Source organism: Gymnodraco acuticeps, unplaced genomic scaffold (genome assembly GCF_902827175.1).
Source record: "Gymnodraco acuticeps unplaced genomic scaffold, fGymAcu1.1, whole genome shotgun sequence".
NCBI lineage: Eukaryota > Metazoa > Chordata > Actinopteri > Perciformes > Bathydraconidae > Gymnodraco > Gymnodraco acuticeps.
Genome location: NW_022991154.1, coordinates 5,712,059 through 5,728,317, shown reverse-complemented (window position 1 = coordinate 5,728,317; position 16,259 = coordinate 5,712,059). Strand labels below are relative to the sequence as shown.

General features: G+C 41.2%; 1 protein-coding gene across 1 annotated transcript; it reads left to right on the top strand.

Annotated features, from left to right (window-relative positions):
* The first annotated feature begins 10 nt into the window (after positions 1-10).
* Positions 11-14,624, top strand: LOC117560581 (terminal uridylyltransferase 4-like). Its single transcript, XM_034237503.1, is given in 19 exon segments — positions 11-239; positions 3,514-3,664; positions 3,843-3,881; positions 3,884-3,928; positions 4,393-4,496; positions 4,616-4,673; positions 4,768-4,871; positions 4,966-5,055; positions 5,453-5,566; positions 6,284-6,361; positions 6,499-6,667; positions 6,757-6,804; positions 7,715-7,797; positions 7,875-7,990; positions 9,219-9,373; positions 9,494-9,591; positions 12,131-12,674; positions 13,861-14,028; positions 14,133-14,624. Coding segments are annotated over 19 exon segments (2,451 nt in total). The 5' UTR covers positions 11-41; the 3' UTR covers positions 14,222-14,624.
* Positions 14,625-16,259: the final 1,635 nt, after the last annotated feature.

Genomic DNA, 16,259 nt, shown 5'->3' with positions numbered 1-16,259 from the left:
GAAAGAAGGATGAGAAGACTTTAGACGCCAGGCTCACAGACATGGTTTTAAATGAGGGGGGAAAACCTCCCTCCCTCTGCCCCAACGGCCTGCTGGACAGTGACAATGAGGGAGAGGAAGAGGAGGAGGAAGAAGAAGAAGAGGAGGAGGAGGAAATGAGTATTTCAGATAAAGAAGGGCCTGTTCTGCCTGAGGATCTTCACTATGTGTTTGATAAGATGATTTTCACCGGTGGAAAGGTAATAATCTCCATTCACCCGTAGTGATGATGCGGTTTTGAACTGTTTGTGATAGAGGTCATTTAAGATAAGATACACCTTTATTAATCCCCGTACGGACATTCAGAGCAGCAACAGCAGTAAGACTGAGACGCAGGATAGGAAAGGTAAGAGTTCGCACAAGGATAATAAGAAAGAAGAGTTCAAAGTATGAGGAACCGTATAAATACAAATTAAGGATTGTTTACAGATATGAATATATTAAACATTTATACTTATCATCAGCACCCAGAGTTCTACAATACCTCATACTTAAACAAAGACCAGACAAAAACTGATGTTTATAAATGTATGTGTACAAACCATACACTTTATATGGTAAATTGCTACTGTCTTTATGTCAAATCACGTTATGTTGAGTGCAGACAGAGAAGCTAGCATGATCGATACATTTTGGGTCAAGTCAACAGACTTGTGACTTGACTTGGCTTTCACTGTGCTGTGTGTCTTCGTATGATGTCATGAAACCAAACACAACGTATCTAGGACTTCCACCACATGTAAAGTACCAAAAGTAGTTATTTCAGCCATTGCGGATGAAGTGTTGTTGGTATCTATATCCAGATAAGCCGAGTTCCCTCGCCGGTGCGCCTAGTTTGAGTGACGCAAGTATAGATAAATGATGCAGCGGTCAATTGCGCGAGTTAAACAAAAGTAAGTAAGGCAAAAGACGCTTTGTGTCCTGTTTGAGTGTTTTTAACATATGAGTCCATACGCTTGCTTCAGTGCTTGTTTTAGAGCATTTGGCCCACACATATATGTTTTGTAACAATGTACAGTACAGTGTTTGCCCTAGGTTTACTGCTTTGGTGGGTGCTGCCAGGGTGGGATGAGGGTGATTTGTGCAGGGGGGGGGAAGTTACTTTGGGCTATAATGCAGGTTTGTTTTACTTTTTTACACTTTGTTCTCCTCCTTTCCTCCGCTCTTGTCTCTGACTGTGAGTGTGTGCATTCGTGTGTGTGTGGGGAGCGGAACCCCACCCTTCGGAATCAGAGCGGAGGAGAGAATGTGAATGTGCAAATAGGCTGCAACAAACGACTAATTTGATAATCGATTAATCTATCGATTAATTAATCGATTATTCGGATCGTTAAGCTTTTAACTGTACTACTACTTGTATCGATCCGGTCCTTTAACGGTACTCTTAACGGTTCTTTTGAAAAAAAACAAGGTAAACTAACTAAATAAATTGTTAACACAATTAACATTGCTTTTTATTTAAATAAATAATATTTCACATCAAAAGAAACAACAGTGTTTTAACAAATCGTATTAAATAATCTGATGACAGACTGTAAACAGAATAGCTGAAACTTTAACAAAATAAATAACTCGGTTACCTCTAGTCATTAACCCATGTTTGTATAATGTAGTTAACTCCGTGTGTTGCTGCTAGCATACATAACACCTGCCGTGGAAACGTTACTCGTGGATGGAGTTATAGAGCTAGAAAGACCCGGTGCATTCCTCCGTCTGAATGTGGTGCACTTTTGCTAAAAAAATGTAGACGAATTGCTCGTGTTACCCCCTTACATGCTAAACTCTTATTGCACTCTTGGTAACGAGCATTGTCCACATCGAGACGGGTAAAGTTTAACCACACCTTGGAGCGCTTCTCTCCGCCATCTCCGGTGTGTGTGTGTTGCATGGATGTTGCAGAGCATGTGTGTAAACTGCCCCGCCCCCTCGCACACAGACGGGGGAGAAATCTCTCGTCTGGATTGGAAAGATCAGAAATACATCATTTTGTAGTCTTATTGCATATTAGAAACTGAGTTGGCGACACTAAGACTGCGATATAATGTTTATGTAGCAATAATACATATGGCATATATGTTTTAAATGTCTCCAGTACCGATAACGTTGGAGCTTAACTGCCTGTGAAACACACGTGATGACGTCACCAACGAATCGATGACTGTCTTAGTTGGCAACTAATTTGGTAATCGATTAAGTCGATTAGTTGTTGCACCCCTATGTGCAAAGCAATGCAGTTGACACTGAAACATGCACATACATTGGATAAATAACATAAGGGTCATTCCAGAATTGGTGGACATTTCATGTCCCCCATATAATAAAATCTAATAATCCATGCCCAAAATGCTAAAACATGCACTTTTTGTGTTAAACATACTTGTCTTGAGACAAAATGTATATAAAGTTGTAGAAAAAGTGGTTTCAAAATATTATTTAAATTATCAAATAGCTCTCGAACATCCTCTAAAATGGCATTTTTCTCTTGTCCCCGCTTCTTGGTGACCAACTTGCATATCAAATATAACATTTAAAATAGGGATTTTATTTACTTTTTTTGGTATTATTCTATTGATATATGTCTCTTGGTATGGTAAAATCAATTTGTTAAATTATAAACATATTTTAAATAACAGTAATTTTGCACAGAAGGTGTGTCCCTCAACATGCGTTCAACCCTGTTACCCAAACCTTTTTAGATTGGCACAGGAAGTGAAAAAACTGTAAGTCAGATGACACAGTGGAAGTGACATCAGCAAGCCATGTGCTAGTGCCATGGGTAGACCACAACTAAGTCCTCTCTTTCATTTGAAAGTAGCATTACATGCTACATCTAGCAATAATTCCTGAGGTTAAAGGCTTAAAGCTCAAATTAGCATTGATTTTCAACCCTGTTACTTTCAACCCTGTTACTATAATTAGAGTAACAGGGGTAATTCTTCATTGGAAAATATACATTTCATGCCTAGCTGGGCAAATCACTTTTTTTATTATCTGTTTTTCCTAAATACATTAAAAAAATAAATAAAATAAAAGGTTCATTTTGTTGGTGTTTAAATTGTCCTCCAATTCTGGAATGACCATAAGCGTTTAGTTTATTTAATAAAAGAGCACATGTTCAATGTGAAAAGTGACCGTAGATAGATTATTTTAGTTTCGATTTGGCGCTATATATATATATGTATATATATGTTCCGTTGCGCCACCGCAAAAAGGTGTTTTATATTTTATATATATATATATATATATATAATATATATATATATATATATAAAAGCACCTTGAATTTCAATGGGGGCGCGGTGTTCCGTTGCGGTGGCGCAGCGCCCCCCCAAGACAATGGTAGGGGAAACACTGCAGTAACACATGCAGGATTGTTAAAAACATTTTGGAATGATGCCACTATTTTGCTCTTACTTTTTAAAAGCCGTCTTGTGTAATCATGTCATTCATGCTCTTCAAACATTTTTCCCTCAGCCTCCAACTGTCGTGTGCAGCATCTGCAAGCGGGACGGCCACCTGAAGGACGAGTGTCCTGAAGACTTCAAGAAGATCGAGCTGAAGCCCCTGCCTCCGATGAACGAGCGCTTCAGAGAGATCCTCGATGGGCTCTGCAGATTGTGCTTCTGTACGTCATCAAAATGCATCTCTGACTTCTCTATCAATTTCCTTTTTATTCTGAGATGTGTGTTCACTTACACATTTGAACAGCTGGCATGAAAGACAAAGACATATTTTCTGCCTACATTAAAATCAATCAATTTCCATACCTCTGTGTGATTGATCTTTTATTTTCTTATTTGCAGTTGAATTGTCTCCCTCACACGCTGAGCAGCAGAAGAGGGACAGATCCTCTACAGCCTGGAGAGGTTTATAAGGAAGGAGTACAACGGTGAGCATTAAGTACATGCCTTTTTCTTTTCAGTGGGTCAAACCAGCCCATCATTTGGTCACACCTCCTTTTTGGTACAATATGGTAGGTGGCCCTTTCATCCTCAGTGGCTTCGGAGTTGGAAACTTCTCAGATATGGACCAAAGCCTTTATGCATGTTCCTCCTATAAAAAGAGAATCAGGCCTTTATTTCTAATGCAATCGTTCATTCAAAAAGTAAATAGAAAAGCTCCAGCAGTCTGTAAAGGGTCACCAGTTCAAGTCCTCATCGGACCGTGTACAGATTGTATTTGTGGCTGAAGAGCTGATGGGTCACCTCCTGGGAAATGCCGAGGTGCAGAACGTTTGCAGAATTTGTTGACAGAATATTTTATTCTCATTAAAAGGATTTCCAATCATGACGGCGAATGCGTGTTTGTTAATTGGATAGAAATAAGAACCTATCCCTGTGTCTGTATCCTCAGATAAAGCTCAGCTCTGCTTGTTCGGCTCCTCTAAGAACGGCTTCGGCTTCCGTGACAGCGACCTTGACATCTGCATGACTCTGGAGGGCCATGACACTGCAGAGGTAGGCCCACTAAGCAAACACACACTGCCATGTAATGCAACTCACGTATCCGTAATGGGATGAGATATGTGACCCTTACATTCTTTCCATTAAAAAAACATTTTGATCTGTCCAAACAGATGCTGAACTGCAAAGAGATCATTGAAGGACTTGCGAAAGTGCTTAAAAGGCATACAGGTGACTTAATGTTTTACTGATTATGTCTTTAATAATTGTTCTTTTTGTGCCACAAACAGACTGGTTTTTATCTCCCATGTACCCAATATCACAGGTTTGAGGAACATCTTGCCTATCACAACAGCTAAAGTGCCTATTGTGAAGTTTGAACACAGACAGAGTGGTTTGGAGGGAGATATTAGCCTTTATAACACGCTGGTGAGTGCACAAGAACCTTCCTACGGTGCTATAGAACATGCTTTGACAAGCTTTTTATTTATTGAAAGTGCTGTCGTCGCAATCGTCCCTGTAGGCTCAACACAACACCAGGATGCTGGCTGCATATGCAGCCCTTGATCTACGCGTGCAATTCCTCGGATACACGATGAAGGTCTTTGCAAAGGTATGTGAAAGTGAACAAACTGAGAAAGGAACAGTTCTGTTTGCAGTGGTCTGTGTGAGTTCTTCCCCAACAGAAAGGTGTCTGTCTTCATTTAAAGGATATTTACGAGCCTGGAAATGTCTGATAACTACATCATCCTGTAAAGAATTTACAAATTGCTGATGCAACTCTATACCTGGATAGAGTTGCATCAGCAATTTGTAAATTCTTTACTAAATGTATGTGTAAAGTTCCTGGTCTTCCAACTAGTGGTTCACTTTTTATGTGTGCTACATTAAAACTCCAGCGTTAAGCCAGTATATTCATTTGTAACAGCCAGCCCTTGTCAATTAGAATTAGAATCTTCTGCAAATCTTTTGTCCCCTGCTGTGTTGCTAACCTGCCTCTGCACTCACAGCGCTGTGACATCGGGGATGCGTCCAGAGGAAGCCTCTCGTCTTACGCTTACATCCTGATGGTGCTTTACTTCCTGCAGCAGAGGCAGCCGCCCGTCATTCCCGTCCTGCAGGAGGTACCAGTCACCCATTTATTACCAAACCCTTTTAAACTCAGAAGAAATTACACTTTTCTAACAGGGACAGTACACAAAAAACAGAGGCCCTATGATGCTTTTTGGGGTCTTCCCTTCCTGTAGTGTGTTATATAGGTTTTGTGCATGTTAATTGTCAATGTAGGCTAAAATCATGAAGTGCCCTTCCAAGGGAGTTTCTCTCCCACACACTCTTCTCCTGCCATGAAACGCCTCCATTGGACTCCTTTTATTTACGTTTGTAACATAGTGACATCACAATGTAACACTAGAGCTTTTACTGGCTAAGGTTTGTTTATTTATACGCACATTTCAGACACAAAGGCAATAACACATGACAATTACAAACAGACTGGGCTCTGGTTTCTGACAGAGTGAAAAGAGGTGCTGCAGCACAGGCAGTATGAGAGAAATAAAGAGCTTTTTGAACATAAAGCATGGAGACATTCCCAGAGAGGAACAAATATGAACCTGAAAATGAGCAAAATAGGGTTCCTTATTTTAAGCAATAAGCATTTCTGTAAATGTGCTAAAGTCACCCTTAAACTATATATAATGTTTTTAATTGATTTGAAACTTGCAACATAACGGGTCACAAAAACGGAACATGCCAATTAAAAAAAATAACATAAAGAACATCCATAGACGACCCACCTGTAAATAAAATGAAATAAATATATCTGTCTGATGTCTCTTTAGATCTTTGATGGGAACGCTGTCCCTCAGCGCATGGTGGATGGCTGGAATGCTTTTTTCTGTGATGACCCGGAGGATTTGGTGAGTTGACAAGGGTGTCCTTTGGTTCAGTATTGCATTTCTGACATTATCTATATTTAATCAGTCTGCTTTCATATATGTTCAACTATATCAGCCTCAATCTGGAAAATGTATTAAGTGCGTTTCTTCCGTCACAGCGCCGGCTTCCGCAGCCAAACACAGAGTCTGTCGGAGAGCTGTGGCTGGGACTCCTGCGCTTTTACACTGAAGAGTTTGACTTCAAAGAGCATGTCATCAGCATCCGCCAAAGAAAACGCCTCACGACCTTTGAGAAACAGTGGACCAGTAAATGCATCGCTATCGAAGGTGCTCACACTGATCTCTCCGTCTTCACCTGCTTATCAGCGTAACACGCTTGGTCTTCTTTGTACTTACTCTTCTGTTCTTCTCCTCAGATCCCTTTGATTTGAACCACAATCTCGGTGCTGGAGTTTCTCGCAAAAGTAAGTGATGATTCAGATATTTCTGGTATTAAGTACTATTTAAAGGGGCCCTATTATGTTTTTTCAGGTCTTCCCTTATTTGTAGTGTTTTATATAGGTTATTGTTAAAGTTCCCTCCAGAGAGTTTTCTCTCCCTGAAATGCCTCCATTGGAGTCCTTTGTTTAGCCGTACCATAGTGACATCCCTACGTAATACTCAAGCTTCTACTGGCTACCGCTCCAACCCATTGGATGTGATAGGCTAAGGGGCGGGACCATCTCTAAGCGATTGACCAATAACAACAGGCAAGCTAACCAATCAGAGCAGAGCAGACTGGGCTCTGGTTTCAGACAGAGGGTGAAAAGAGGTGCTGCAGCACAGGCAGTGTGAGAAAAATAAAGAGTTTTTTGATCATTAAAGCATGGAGACATGTCACAGTAGAGGCACAGTTAAAAATATGAACTTAAACATGTGTATAATAGTGTATGTGTATTCAACACGAAATGCAGTCATGGCAGGGAGAAATAAAAAAGGCCCTTTGATTTTATAGCATACTTATTATTTTGTGAAAAAGCTGTTTTGATGCAGAGATTGTTTTTCTCAATGCATTGAGAGAGCTATTGAATTATCTAGCGTAATTCCGAGGATTGATTTTAATAACTTGTATCTATGCGAAACTCTGCGCAGCCGTATTATCTTAAAAAAAAAAAAAAAAAATACTCAGCATGAGCAGATTTTCAAAATAATATGCCCAATAATATCGACAAATGGTCTTGTTCTGATTGTCCTTAGTTTCTGTGATTAATCCTGTTCACCAATAACCAATTTAAGGACGTTTTATTATGCTGTTTGATTCTGTGCACTTGGGTTCTGGAAGAGTGATCTGTGTCGCCTCTAAACCTGTGAACATGTTCCTTTTGCTTCCTCTAGTGACTAATTTCATCATGAAGGCCTTTATCAACGGGAGGAAGTTGTTTGGGACTCCATTCTTGCCTATCCCTGGCACTGAAGTGGTACGTCACTAAATGGACATAGTAATGTGTAAGCTGTGTGCTCTGTGTCCTGAGCAAACCTTTGTGTTCTGCCGCAGGACTACTTCTTTGACTCGAAGGTGTTGACGGACGGCGAGTTGGCGCCCAACGACAGGTGCTGCAGGATCTGCGGGAAGATCGGCCACTACATGAAGGACTGTCCTAAGAGACGCAGGTTGTCCCCTGTTCGTTCATGGAAATATCTCTCTCGTGCCGCTAGAATTCCAAGAAAAATATATGGAAACTACTGAGAAGTAATAAATATGTTATGAATTCATATCACTTCTACTTGGTGTGTATATATATATATATATATATATATATATATATATATATATATATATATATAGTATATGAAGATTTTTAGAGGCATAGAACTACTGTTTTATAAAAATAAAAAAAACGTATTAGATATTTCGATGTCCTGAAATATCAGTTATGATCAGATGGAAGCCTCCTTTCTAGAGAGTAGGTTCACTCACATATATGATACTTACTTAATTAAAGTATCATTGTAGCTTTCCAAAACATATTTTCAGGTCTACGGTCATTTTCTTTCTAATTGTGTGTTGTCTTTTCCATCATACAGTTAGTGATAGTTATAACAACGCATATGTGGATTCTACTTTCTTAAATGTAACCAAGCTGTTATAGCTTTTATATATAGAAACTGAACTTTTGTCATTTAAGTTTATACATTGTTCCACAGTTACATCGGCTATGAGAACATTTGATGTTTTTTATTTTAAATTGTTGACATTATTAGTCCAAACAAAAGACCATCAACATCAGACACAAAAATAGGCTTTAGATATCAGCAATACCTCAAATATAAGAAGGAAACCTTAAAACAAAACCAAATTCTGAATATTTAAATCAAATGATATAACTTCGAGCTGTTTTCTTCTCCAATTATCTTCCCTATGTGAAATGTTTCTGATCACATTTAATTGTATAATGGTAATTCCTCTTTTACTTTTAATATGTCTTTTTTTTGTTTTTCCCTCTTCTTTGTTTTTGTAATTGACTCGATGTCATTATCATCGAGGGTCCTGGGAGCACATGACAGAAGAGTTAATCCCAGAGACAAAGTGCGATTGACGAGCGAAAAGGCTTCAGAAACAAGTAGAGGCCAACATAGTAGGTTATAAACTGTTCAATTGGCGGATGCTTTCTTTCTTTTATTTATATCTCTATGGCAAAGATGATAGCTCGAGGTATGTTAAAGCCAGACAAATGTTTCAACCTTAAAGGAGTTGTTTAACTCTGTGTATTTCATTCAAATCACAACCCTTGTTTGTTGCAAGAATGTTCTGGTAGAATCAGTGATATCAAGGAGAGCCTGCGTCGTTGTCATATATTCTTCCCTTTTCTGCCTCTGACCTTTTTTCTTTCTTTGACAGGATGAAAAAGAAGGAAAATGAAAAAGACGAAGACGTAAAAGATGAGGAGCGTGAGCCAAAGGACAGACGTTGTTTCCAGTGCGGGGACATGGGTCACGTACGGAGGGACTGTCCTGAGTACCGCCACCTCAAACAGAGGACCGGCGGAGCGCCAGGTAACCACAACAGCTTTGTAATCCAAGGTTAACTTTCCTTACACTTAAAATAATACACAGCTCATCTTCAAAGCTTTATCAAATATGACCGTTTTATGGCTTCTTCTTCTTCCTCCCCAGCGCCTCACATGGTACGAAGTGTGGTGAGCTCCCAGTCCATCCCCATCCCGAAGACGGCTGCAGACTGTCCCGGGAGGACCAGACAGCCCTCTGAATGTGTGAGTACAATCACTGAAGTTAGACACTGCACTAGGGTCAGATCAACCAGATACAAAAATACTAGGGCCGGGACTTTAACGCGTTAATTAAGATTAATTAATTACACAAAAATTAACGCGTTAAAAAAATTAACGCATTTTAATCGCACTTATTTTTGCACCGCGGAACGTTTCTCACTGGATGAGTTTCAGGCGTACCGATTATACTGGAGCACCAACTAACGTTCATGACTTCAGACAACAACAAACCACAGTGAACAACAGTGGGAAATGTTGTTTTAAAAAACGGACGGATGGAAGCGTTGATAAGAGCACGGTTGTGTGCAAATTATGCAAAAAGGAATTCGCATATCACTGCAGCACATCAAGCCTCAAGTATCACCTCAATGCAAAACATATAGCAGCTAGCGTGGAAGCTAGCGTGGACGTTAGCCTCTTTTATCGCGTTCACACCATACAGTCTATGGTTCACACCAAAAAGAGCCGGTACTAAAATTAGTTAATGAGAACCTTTTTACCCCCACCAAAGTCCCTGCTAGAGAGCAGAGAGCTGCTAGAGAGCAGGGACTTTCGTACGGCTCTCTTGTGAGAAAAGAGCTATATTTCTGATTGGCTGGGCGGATTGCAAACCACGCCCCGTAAAACTCCCAAAAAGTTTGGTGAAGCCGCCATTTTATTATCCTCGCATTAGCATTATTAGCATTAGCATTAGCCCAGCGCAGAAACGCAGAGAGACTAACTTATGGCAACACAAAATAAAACATGGGAGCGGTGGAGATGAGGAAGTGTCGGCGTTCTGGCGATTTACTCGGAAGGCTTCAGTAGAAGCTGCTGGGACTCCCAGCAGCTTCTACTGAAGCCAGTCCCCAACTCCGGGGACTTCCGGTCGGGGACTTTGGGCGGCAGTATACGCCGTGAAGTGGTTTGCGGCCTGCCAGTAAACCCAAAGCAGAAGAAGAAGAAGTGACGTCAGCGGCTTCATTTGTTCTCATGAACTAAGTTCTCATGAACCTTTGTGGGAAAAGTACTGCGGTGTGAATGCGCCTAATGGTATACTAAAATCCATGTGAAAAAAATTGCTTCTCACTGTTCTCAGGTCAAATATTTATATGCGATTAAAAATGCGATTAATTTCGATTAATTAATTACAAAGCCTCTAATTAATTAGATTAATTTTTTTAATCGAGTCCCGGCCCTAAAAAATACATATGTGAAAATATTTCTCACCCTTACCCATAAAGATGAATGTCTCCATCTAAAGACGAAGGAGGTGAATGACATTTAATTTGTTGGGCCCCTGAAAGTGAATGATTAGTTTATACCCAAATTAGATTTTATTTTTTTAAATGTCTATCAAGAAACTGAAGCCGTTTCATTTCTCAGAACGTCATCATCACCCGATAGAGGCCTAACGGCCCGTCCACACAGCGCCGTGCGTTGAAGCTTCCAACGCTTCTGCCCATTCACTTGAATGGGGGTGGACGTCACTTTTAGCCGAACTGCATTTTGGGAAGCGACGTTGGAGCGTTGCTGGCATTGCTCACTTCAAAAGTTGAGCAATGTTCAACTTTTGGCGCCTCGGCAGAAGCGTCAGCCAATGAAATCCCGTTTATGCAAATCTGCCAGTACAAGCGCTAGCCAATCAAACCGCGTGTATGCTGCGAGAGACTACGCAGGTCATTTCCTCATATTCAAAAAAATGGAGGGAAAATTCATTATAGCGGTAGTGAATCACCCGGTGCTGTATGATCAGTCTCTGTTCATCTACTGGGATACAAACCGGAGGAGCGAGGGAGGTGGCAGAGACAGTGGATGAAACTGGTAAGTTTTCGCCTGTTTGGGGATTTTATATCCAGTTTACTTCGTTTTAACATTGCTATTGCTTTGTATGTCAGGGGCGGGAGATTCATGTGATTGGTTGTTGGTCGCGTTGCTCGCAAAAAATCCCCAAGCTTCAGACACGCCAAGCGTCAACGCACGCTGCTGTGTGGACGCTCCGTAAGACGTCAGTTAAATGTTATGTTGTGCTTCTTATAGGGGCCCTATTATGCTAATTGGGGTTTTCCCTTTCCTGTAGTGTTAAAGATGTGTTGACAAATCTCAACAGAGCTGCAGCTAACCAGAGCAGACTAGGCTCTGGTTTCAGACAGAGGGTGAAAAGAGGTGCTGCAGCACAGGCAGTATGAGGGGAAAAAAGACCTTAAAGCAAAAAAAGTGCAATCCATTTAGCAAAGAAGGCGCGAAAAAAACAAGATGACAAATAATGTATCTGACGGCATTGCTTTTATGATACTGATTCTGATACCATGCCCTGATAATGCCAATAGCTCTTTTTCTTTTTTGAAATGTGTCTTGTAATCATGGCATCAGATTCAAATCAAGTTTGACTGAGCTAGCGCTTTTAAATCTCAGTTAATTCTTGATGCAAGAATGTTTCAATTTGGAAATATTACATCAACGCTTTTTTGAATTGACCACTATTTGAATATGTTTTAATATATTTGAATGATTTCTAATCCTTTCTTTCTTCTCTCTACAGTCTGATAGTCGTCAGACCCCGCCCTACTCCCCTCAGCCCACTGCTGTCCCTCAGAGTTCCTCCCCGCAGCCCTCCCACATGAAGAGCAGTCCTGCTGGTCCCCAGAAGCAGCCCGGAGGCCCCCCTCTCTCTGTTCCCCCTCTCTCTCTGTTCGGCTTTCCCCCCTCCCACCCAGGCCAGTTCCACCCGGCGGCGCTCACCGCCCTGGGGCTCCTTCCCTCGCACCAGTCCCAGGGGCAGCCTCACCACCCTGTCCACCTCTCTTCCCCCTCCTGGCCCATACACGGTCCGGTCCTCTCCACGTCCTCTCCCAGCGGCCCCTCCCCGCCCGGCCTCAAATTCGCCCTGCGTTCGGCATCAGGGAACGGGAGTCCCACAGGCTCAGGGGGCAACGCCGGCCCATTGAACCTGAACGACCCCAGCATCATCTTCGCCCAGCCGGCGGTGAGGCAGCTGGGCATGGGGCCGGGCCGGGAGGGGCACTGGCACAACCATCTGGCACAGGCAGGGGCACTCATGGGCAACGGCACTGTGGTCAAGTCAGGTATTCACCGGGTGGTCTGTGGGGGGCACTGTCTGTGTGTGACTCTGTCTTTGTGTCTTCCTGTTTCTCTATCTTTAAAAGCTGATTTTTTTTGTATATTATGTCAATTTGTTTTATTACACTCGCAAAATATTTTGGTCCCAGTCTGTAATATTAATAAAGAAGATAGTTGCCTTCAAGTTGCCAATCAACCTTAAATCAAATGTTTTTTCCCAAACATATTAATGTTAACATTTATAATTCGCATAACATTGTGCCAACTACATCTTCTAAGTGTACTTCAGATCAGCTTATAAATGGACCTTGTAGCAATAAAAATGTGTTGGGCAACATTAATCTAGTTTGCAGTTGTAAAATAGGGATTAAACCTGATGGTAGGTCACAGTAACTTGTGAGTGAACGCAGAGCCTTTGCAGCACTGCTGTAGATATGTTGATTAAAACTAAACCTGAAATATTAAAAAAGTAACTGATGCATCCAGGGTTGGACAGTTTTCAGAAGTTGTAGGGTAGCATCAATTTCTATAAGACTCAGGGAGTTTTTGGTTGTTCAGCTCTATAGTCTTCATTTGTACAGCATCTATTGCCTCAAGATAAGAAGGCTCTTGCGCTTTAAGTCCACTAACAGAAATGTTAGGATAGTCCTCTGCCAAGCCGTATTGCAATTCTACAAAGAACAGCAAAAGAAAGTATGGAGCTATTCAAAATGAATTCAGCACACAGATAGAGCTTTAAAGAGGTAAGTAGCAGTTGTTTGGGGATGAGGGTTTAATACACCACTAGTGATGGGACACTATTGGGTTTACTCAAACTGGGATGTTACCAAAACTAAATAGGTTTTATTTAAATGAACATTGTTTGTTTTGCTAGATACATTCCCAGTGGGAAAATGGGTTTGTGACAGTTTCTCCATTTTAAGAATGAAATAAATAAATGTTATAGAAACGGATAGTAATAGTAAGAATGTGCACCAAACATTTTGATAAATGTAACTCTATAAACAAGTGGAATTCTACTTCAACATTCAAAGTTGAAGTAGAATCTGGCACGTTAACTACTATATTTAACGTATATTACAGGATGTACAGTGGAGTAATGGTATTAATGCTGAATTACACAGTTTGAGAGGGTTTGCCTGCTAAAGGTGAAATCTGTCCTCATAATGTGCTTTGATCTTGTCTCCACAGAGTCAGGCCACCCCGGCCAGTTTGTGGGTGTGAACCCGGGCCCTCGGATATGGGAGCACAATAAAACTCCGCAGTACGCCCTGTCCCCATCCTGGCCCTACAGGATGCCCCAGAACTTCATCCAGCAGGGCAACGGAGGCTTCCAGCCCGGGAAACCCTTCGGCCAAGGTCAGACATGATACACATTTATTTTACTGTGGCTTACATACATATATTTATTCCCTGAGTTATCTTTTGGTTCTGATTTCTGTTGTCTTACCTTCTTTCTACAGGGTCCATGGTGCTTCCAAATCCAAACTTCCCAATGGTCCCCCACGTTCGACATCCAGTCAATCTGAACTTCCTCCAACAAAAGAAGTAATCTTGGGTTTCCTTTTTAATTAGTTTTATGGTCGGTAACAAAACAAAGACAAATTATGGACCCATCCCATGGATTTTTCAAAAGAAATAGATTTTTTCTCATTTTTGTACTGTTTTTATTTCCTGTCTCATTACATTGATTTGTGATACAAATGTCAAATATTTTAATACCCCCATTTTTGAGGGGGTCCAAAAAAGTCTTTTTATTTTATGTGTAAAGTAAGGAGGAAAAATATAAACCTTTATTTTTATTAGCTGTATTCATACTTTGCTTGCAATATGAAGGCTTTGAATAGACGTTTGTTTTAAAAACAATCTTAACTTGTCACCCTAAGTATGTAGTGCCAAAAGCAGGGATAGCAAGAAAAAAGGGAACAAAAAATAAAGAAAAAAGCAAACAACTATTTTGTGTTGTGTGTGTTCATTTCTTCATTGTTGTGTTTCTATGTAATGCTTCAGATGCACATAACCTACACTTACATGGCTATGCTATGTGCGCACTTAGTCCGACATGCTATTAAAGGACTTCAATTATGATAATGGTTATACAATTGTAGATTAGCAGGTTAATTCTAATAGTTGTGATCTTGAACATCTGCCATTGTAACAACCTTGTTGCATGTCACCTAAGATTCATGATGTTAACACTGTGAATGAGTCCTTCTTCAGCTTAACTGAAACTGCAGAGGGGTAAAAAAGAGAACAAATTGCATCATAAGCTCATTTGCATAGAGCAGATACAGCATCTGAAATGTTGGTTTCATCATGCACCTTATAATCTGGATTTACTGGACTTTGCTCGTGGAGTTCCTCAGGGAATACAGAGTTTACCTACTTGCACAAAGTAGGCAAGTGTGATCAAGGCCATATAAAACCATCAAAACTAAATGTGTTGGCACTTCGCTTTGATTTATTGTATTCAGTTTTTTGGGGTACCTTTCTACCACAAACTTGCTCGTTGGTGACCAACGTTACATAAGTAGCGTGATTACAACTTGGACAATTCCATCTGCTGAGGAAGACTTGATTAAAAGCTCTGGCAAGCATTTGTGGGATGAAGAGCAGAGTATGTGGGGTGCGCCCATGTAAAATGTGACAAGTGTTATTTGGTGGATTTGATGATTGAAGTCTGATAAATAAAGACATATTGGCAACAATTTATTGATTAACAATTTATTCATTTAACAAGCAGCCTCAGTAGTGTGTGGAAGAACCATACACAGCCACAACAGCCTCTCCTCCTCATGCTGTCACCAGCCTGCTCACACTGCTGTGGGATGGCATCCCATTCTTCAACCAGCATTTGTCCCAAGTCACCCAACGTGGTTGTGTTGGTCACTCTGGAACGGACAGCAGCCCGAGCTGATCCCACAAGTGTTCAATGGGTTTGAGGTCAGGACTGCAGGCAGTTCATTCCATCTTCTCCACTCCTACTCTATCGGTGCAGCAAAGCCTTCTCTGCGTCTTCTCCACACTGTGACCCTACGATCCATGTGCTGTAGGCATAATCTGGACTCATGGCTGAGCATAATGATCCTCCACTTGTTGAGGTTCCAGTTCTCTGAACATAATGATCCTCCACATGTTGAGGTTCCAGTTTAAGTGGGCCTGATGGTGAAGGGCAGTCATGGAAGGCCTCCTGGCATCCGTACGAGACCGGAGAGTGGCTGCTGTTTGGCATTGGCAGAGGAGATTTGTCACATTTTTCATGGGCGCACCCCACATACTCAGCTCTACTGCTCATCCCACAAATGCTTGTTCCTCACAAATTTGATACCATTGGAAAGGTAAGAAAACAGGCTTTCCAACAGTATAAGATGTATTGCCAAAATGCATTGTTACAACATAGAAATCATCTACCAAACACAAATTGCCTTTTTGGGTTAAGTTTATTTTCCACCACTTATCTTAGTCAGTTAACAGGGGGATGAGTTTGAGCAGACTGCATCAACCAGATCTGACTGGAGGATTCCAAGGCGCTCCCAGGCCAGCGTGGAGATGTAACCCCTCCACCTGGTCCTGGCTCTGCCCCTCGGTCT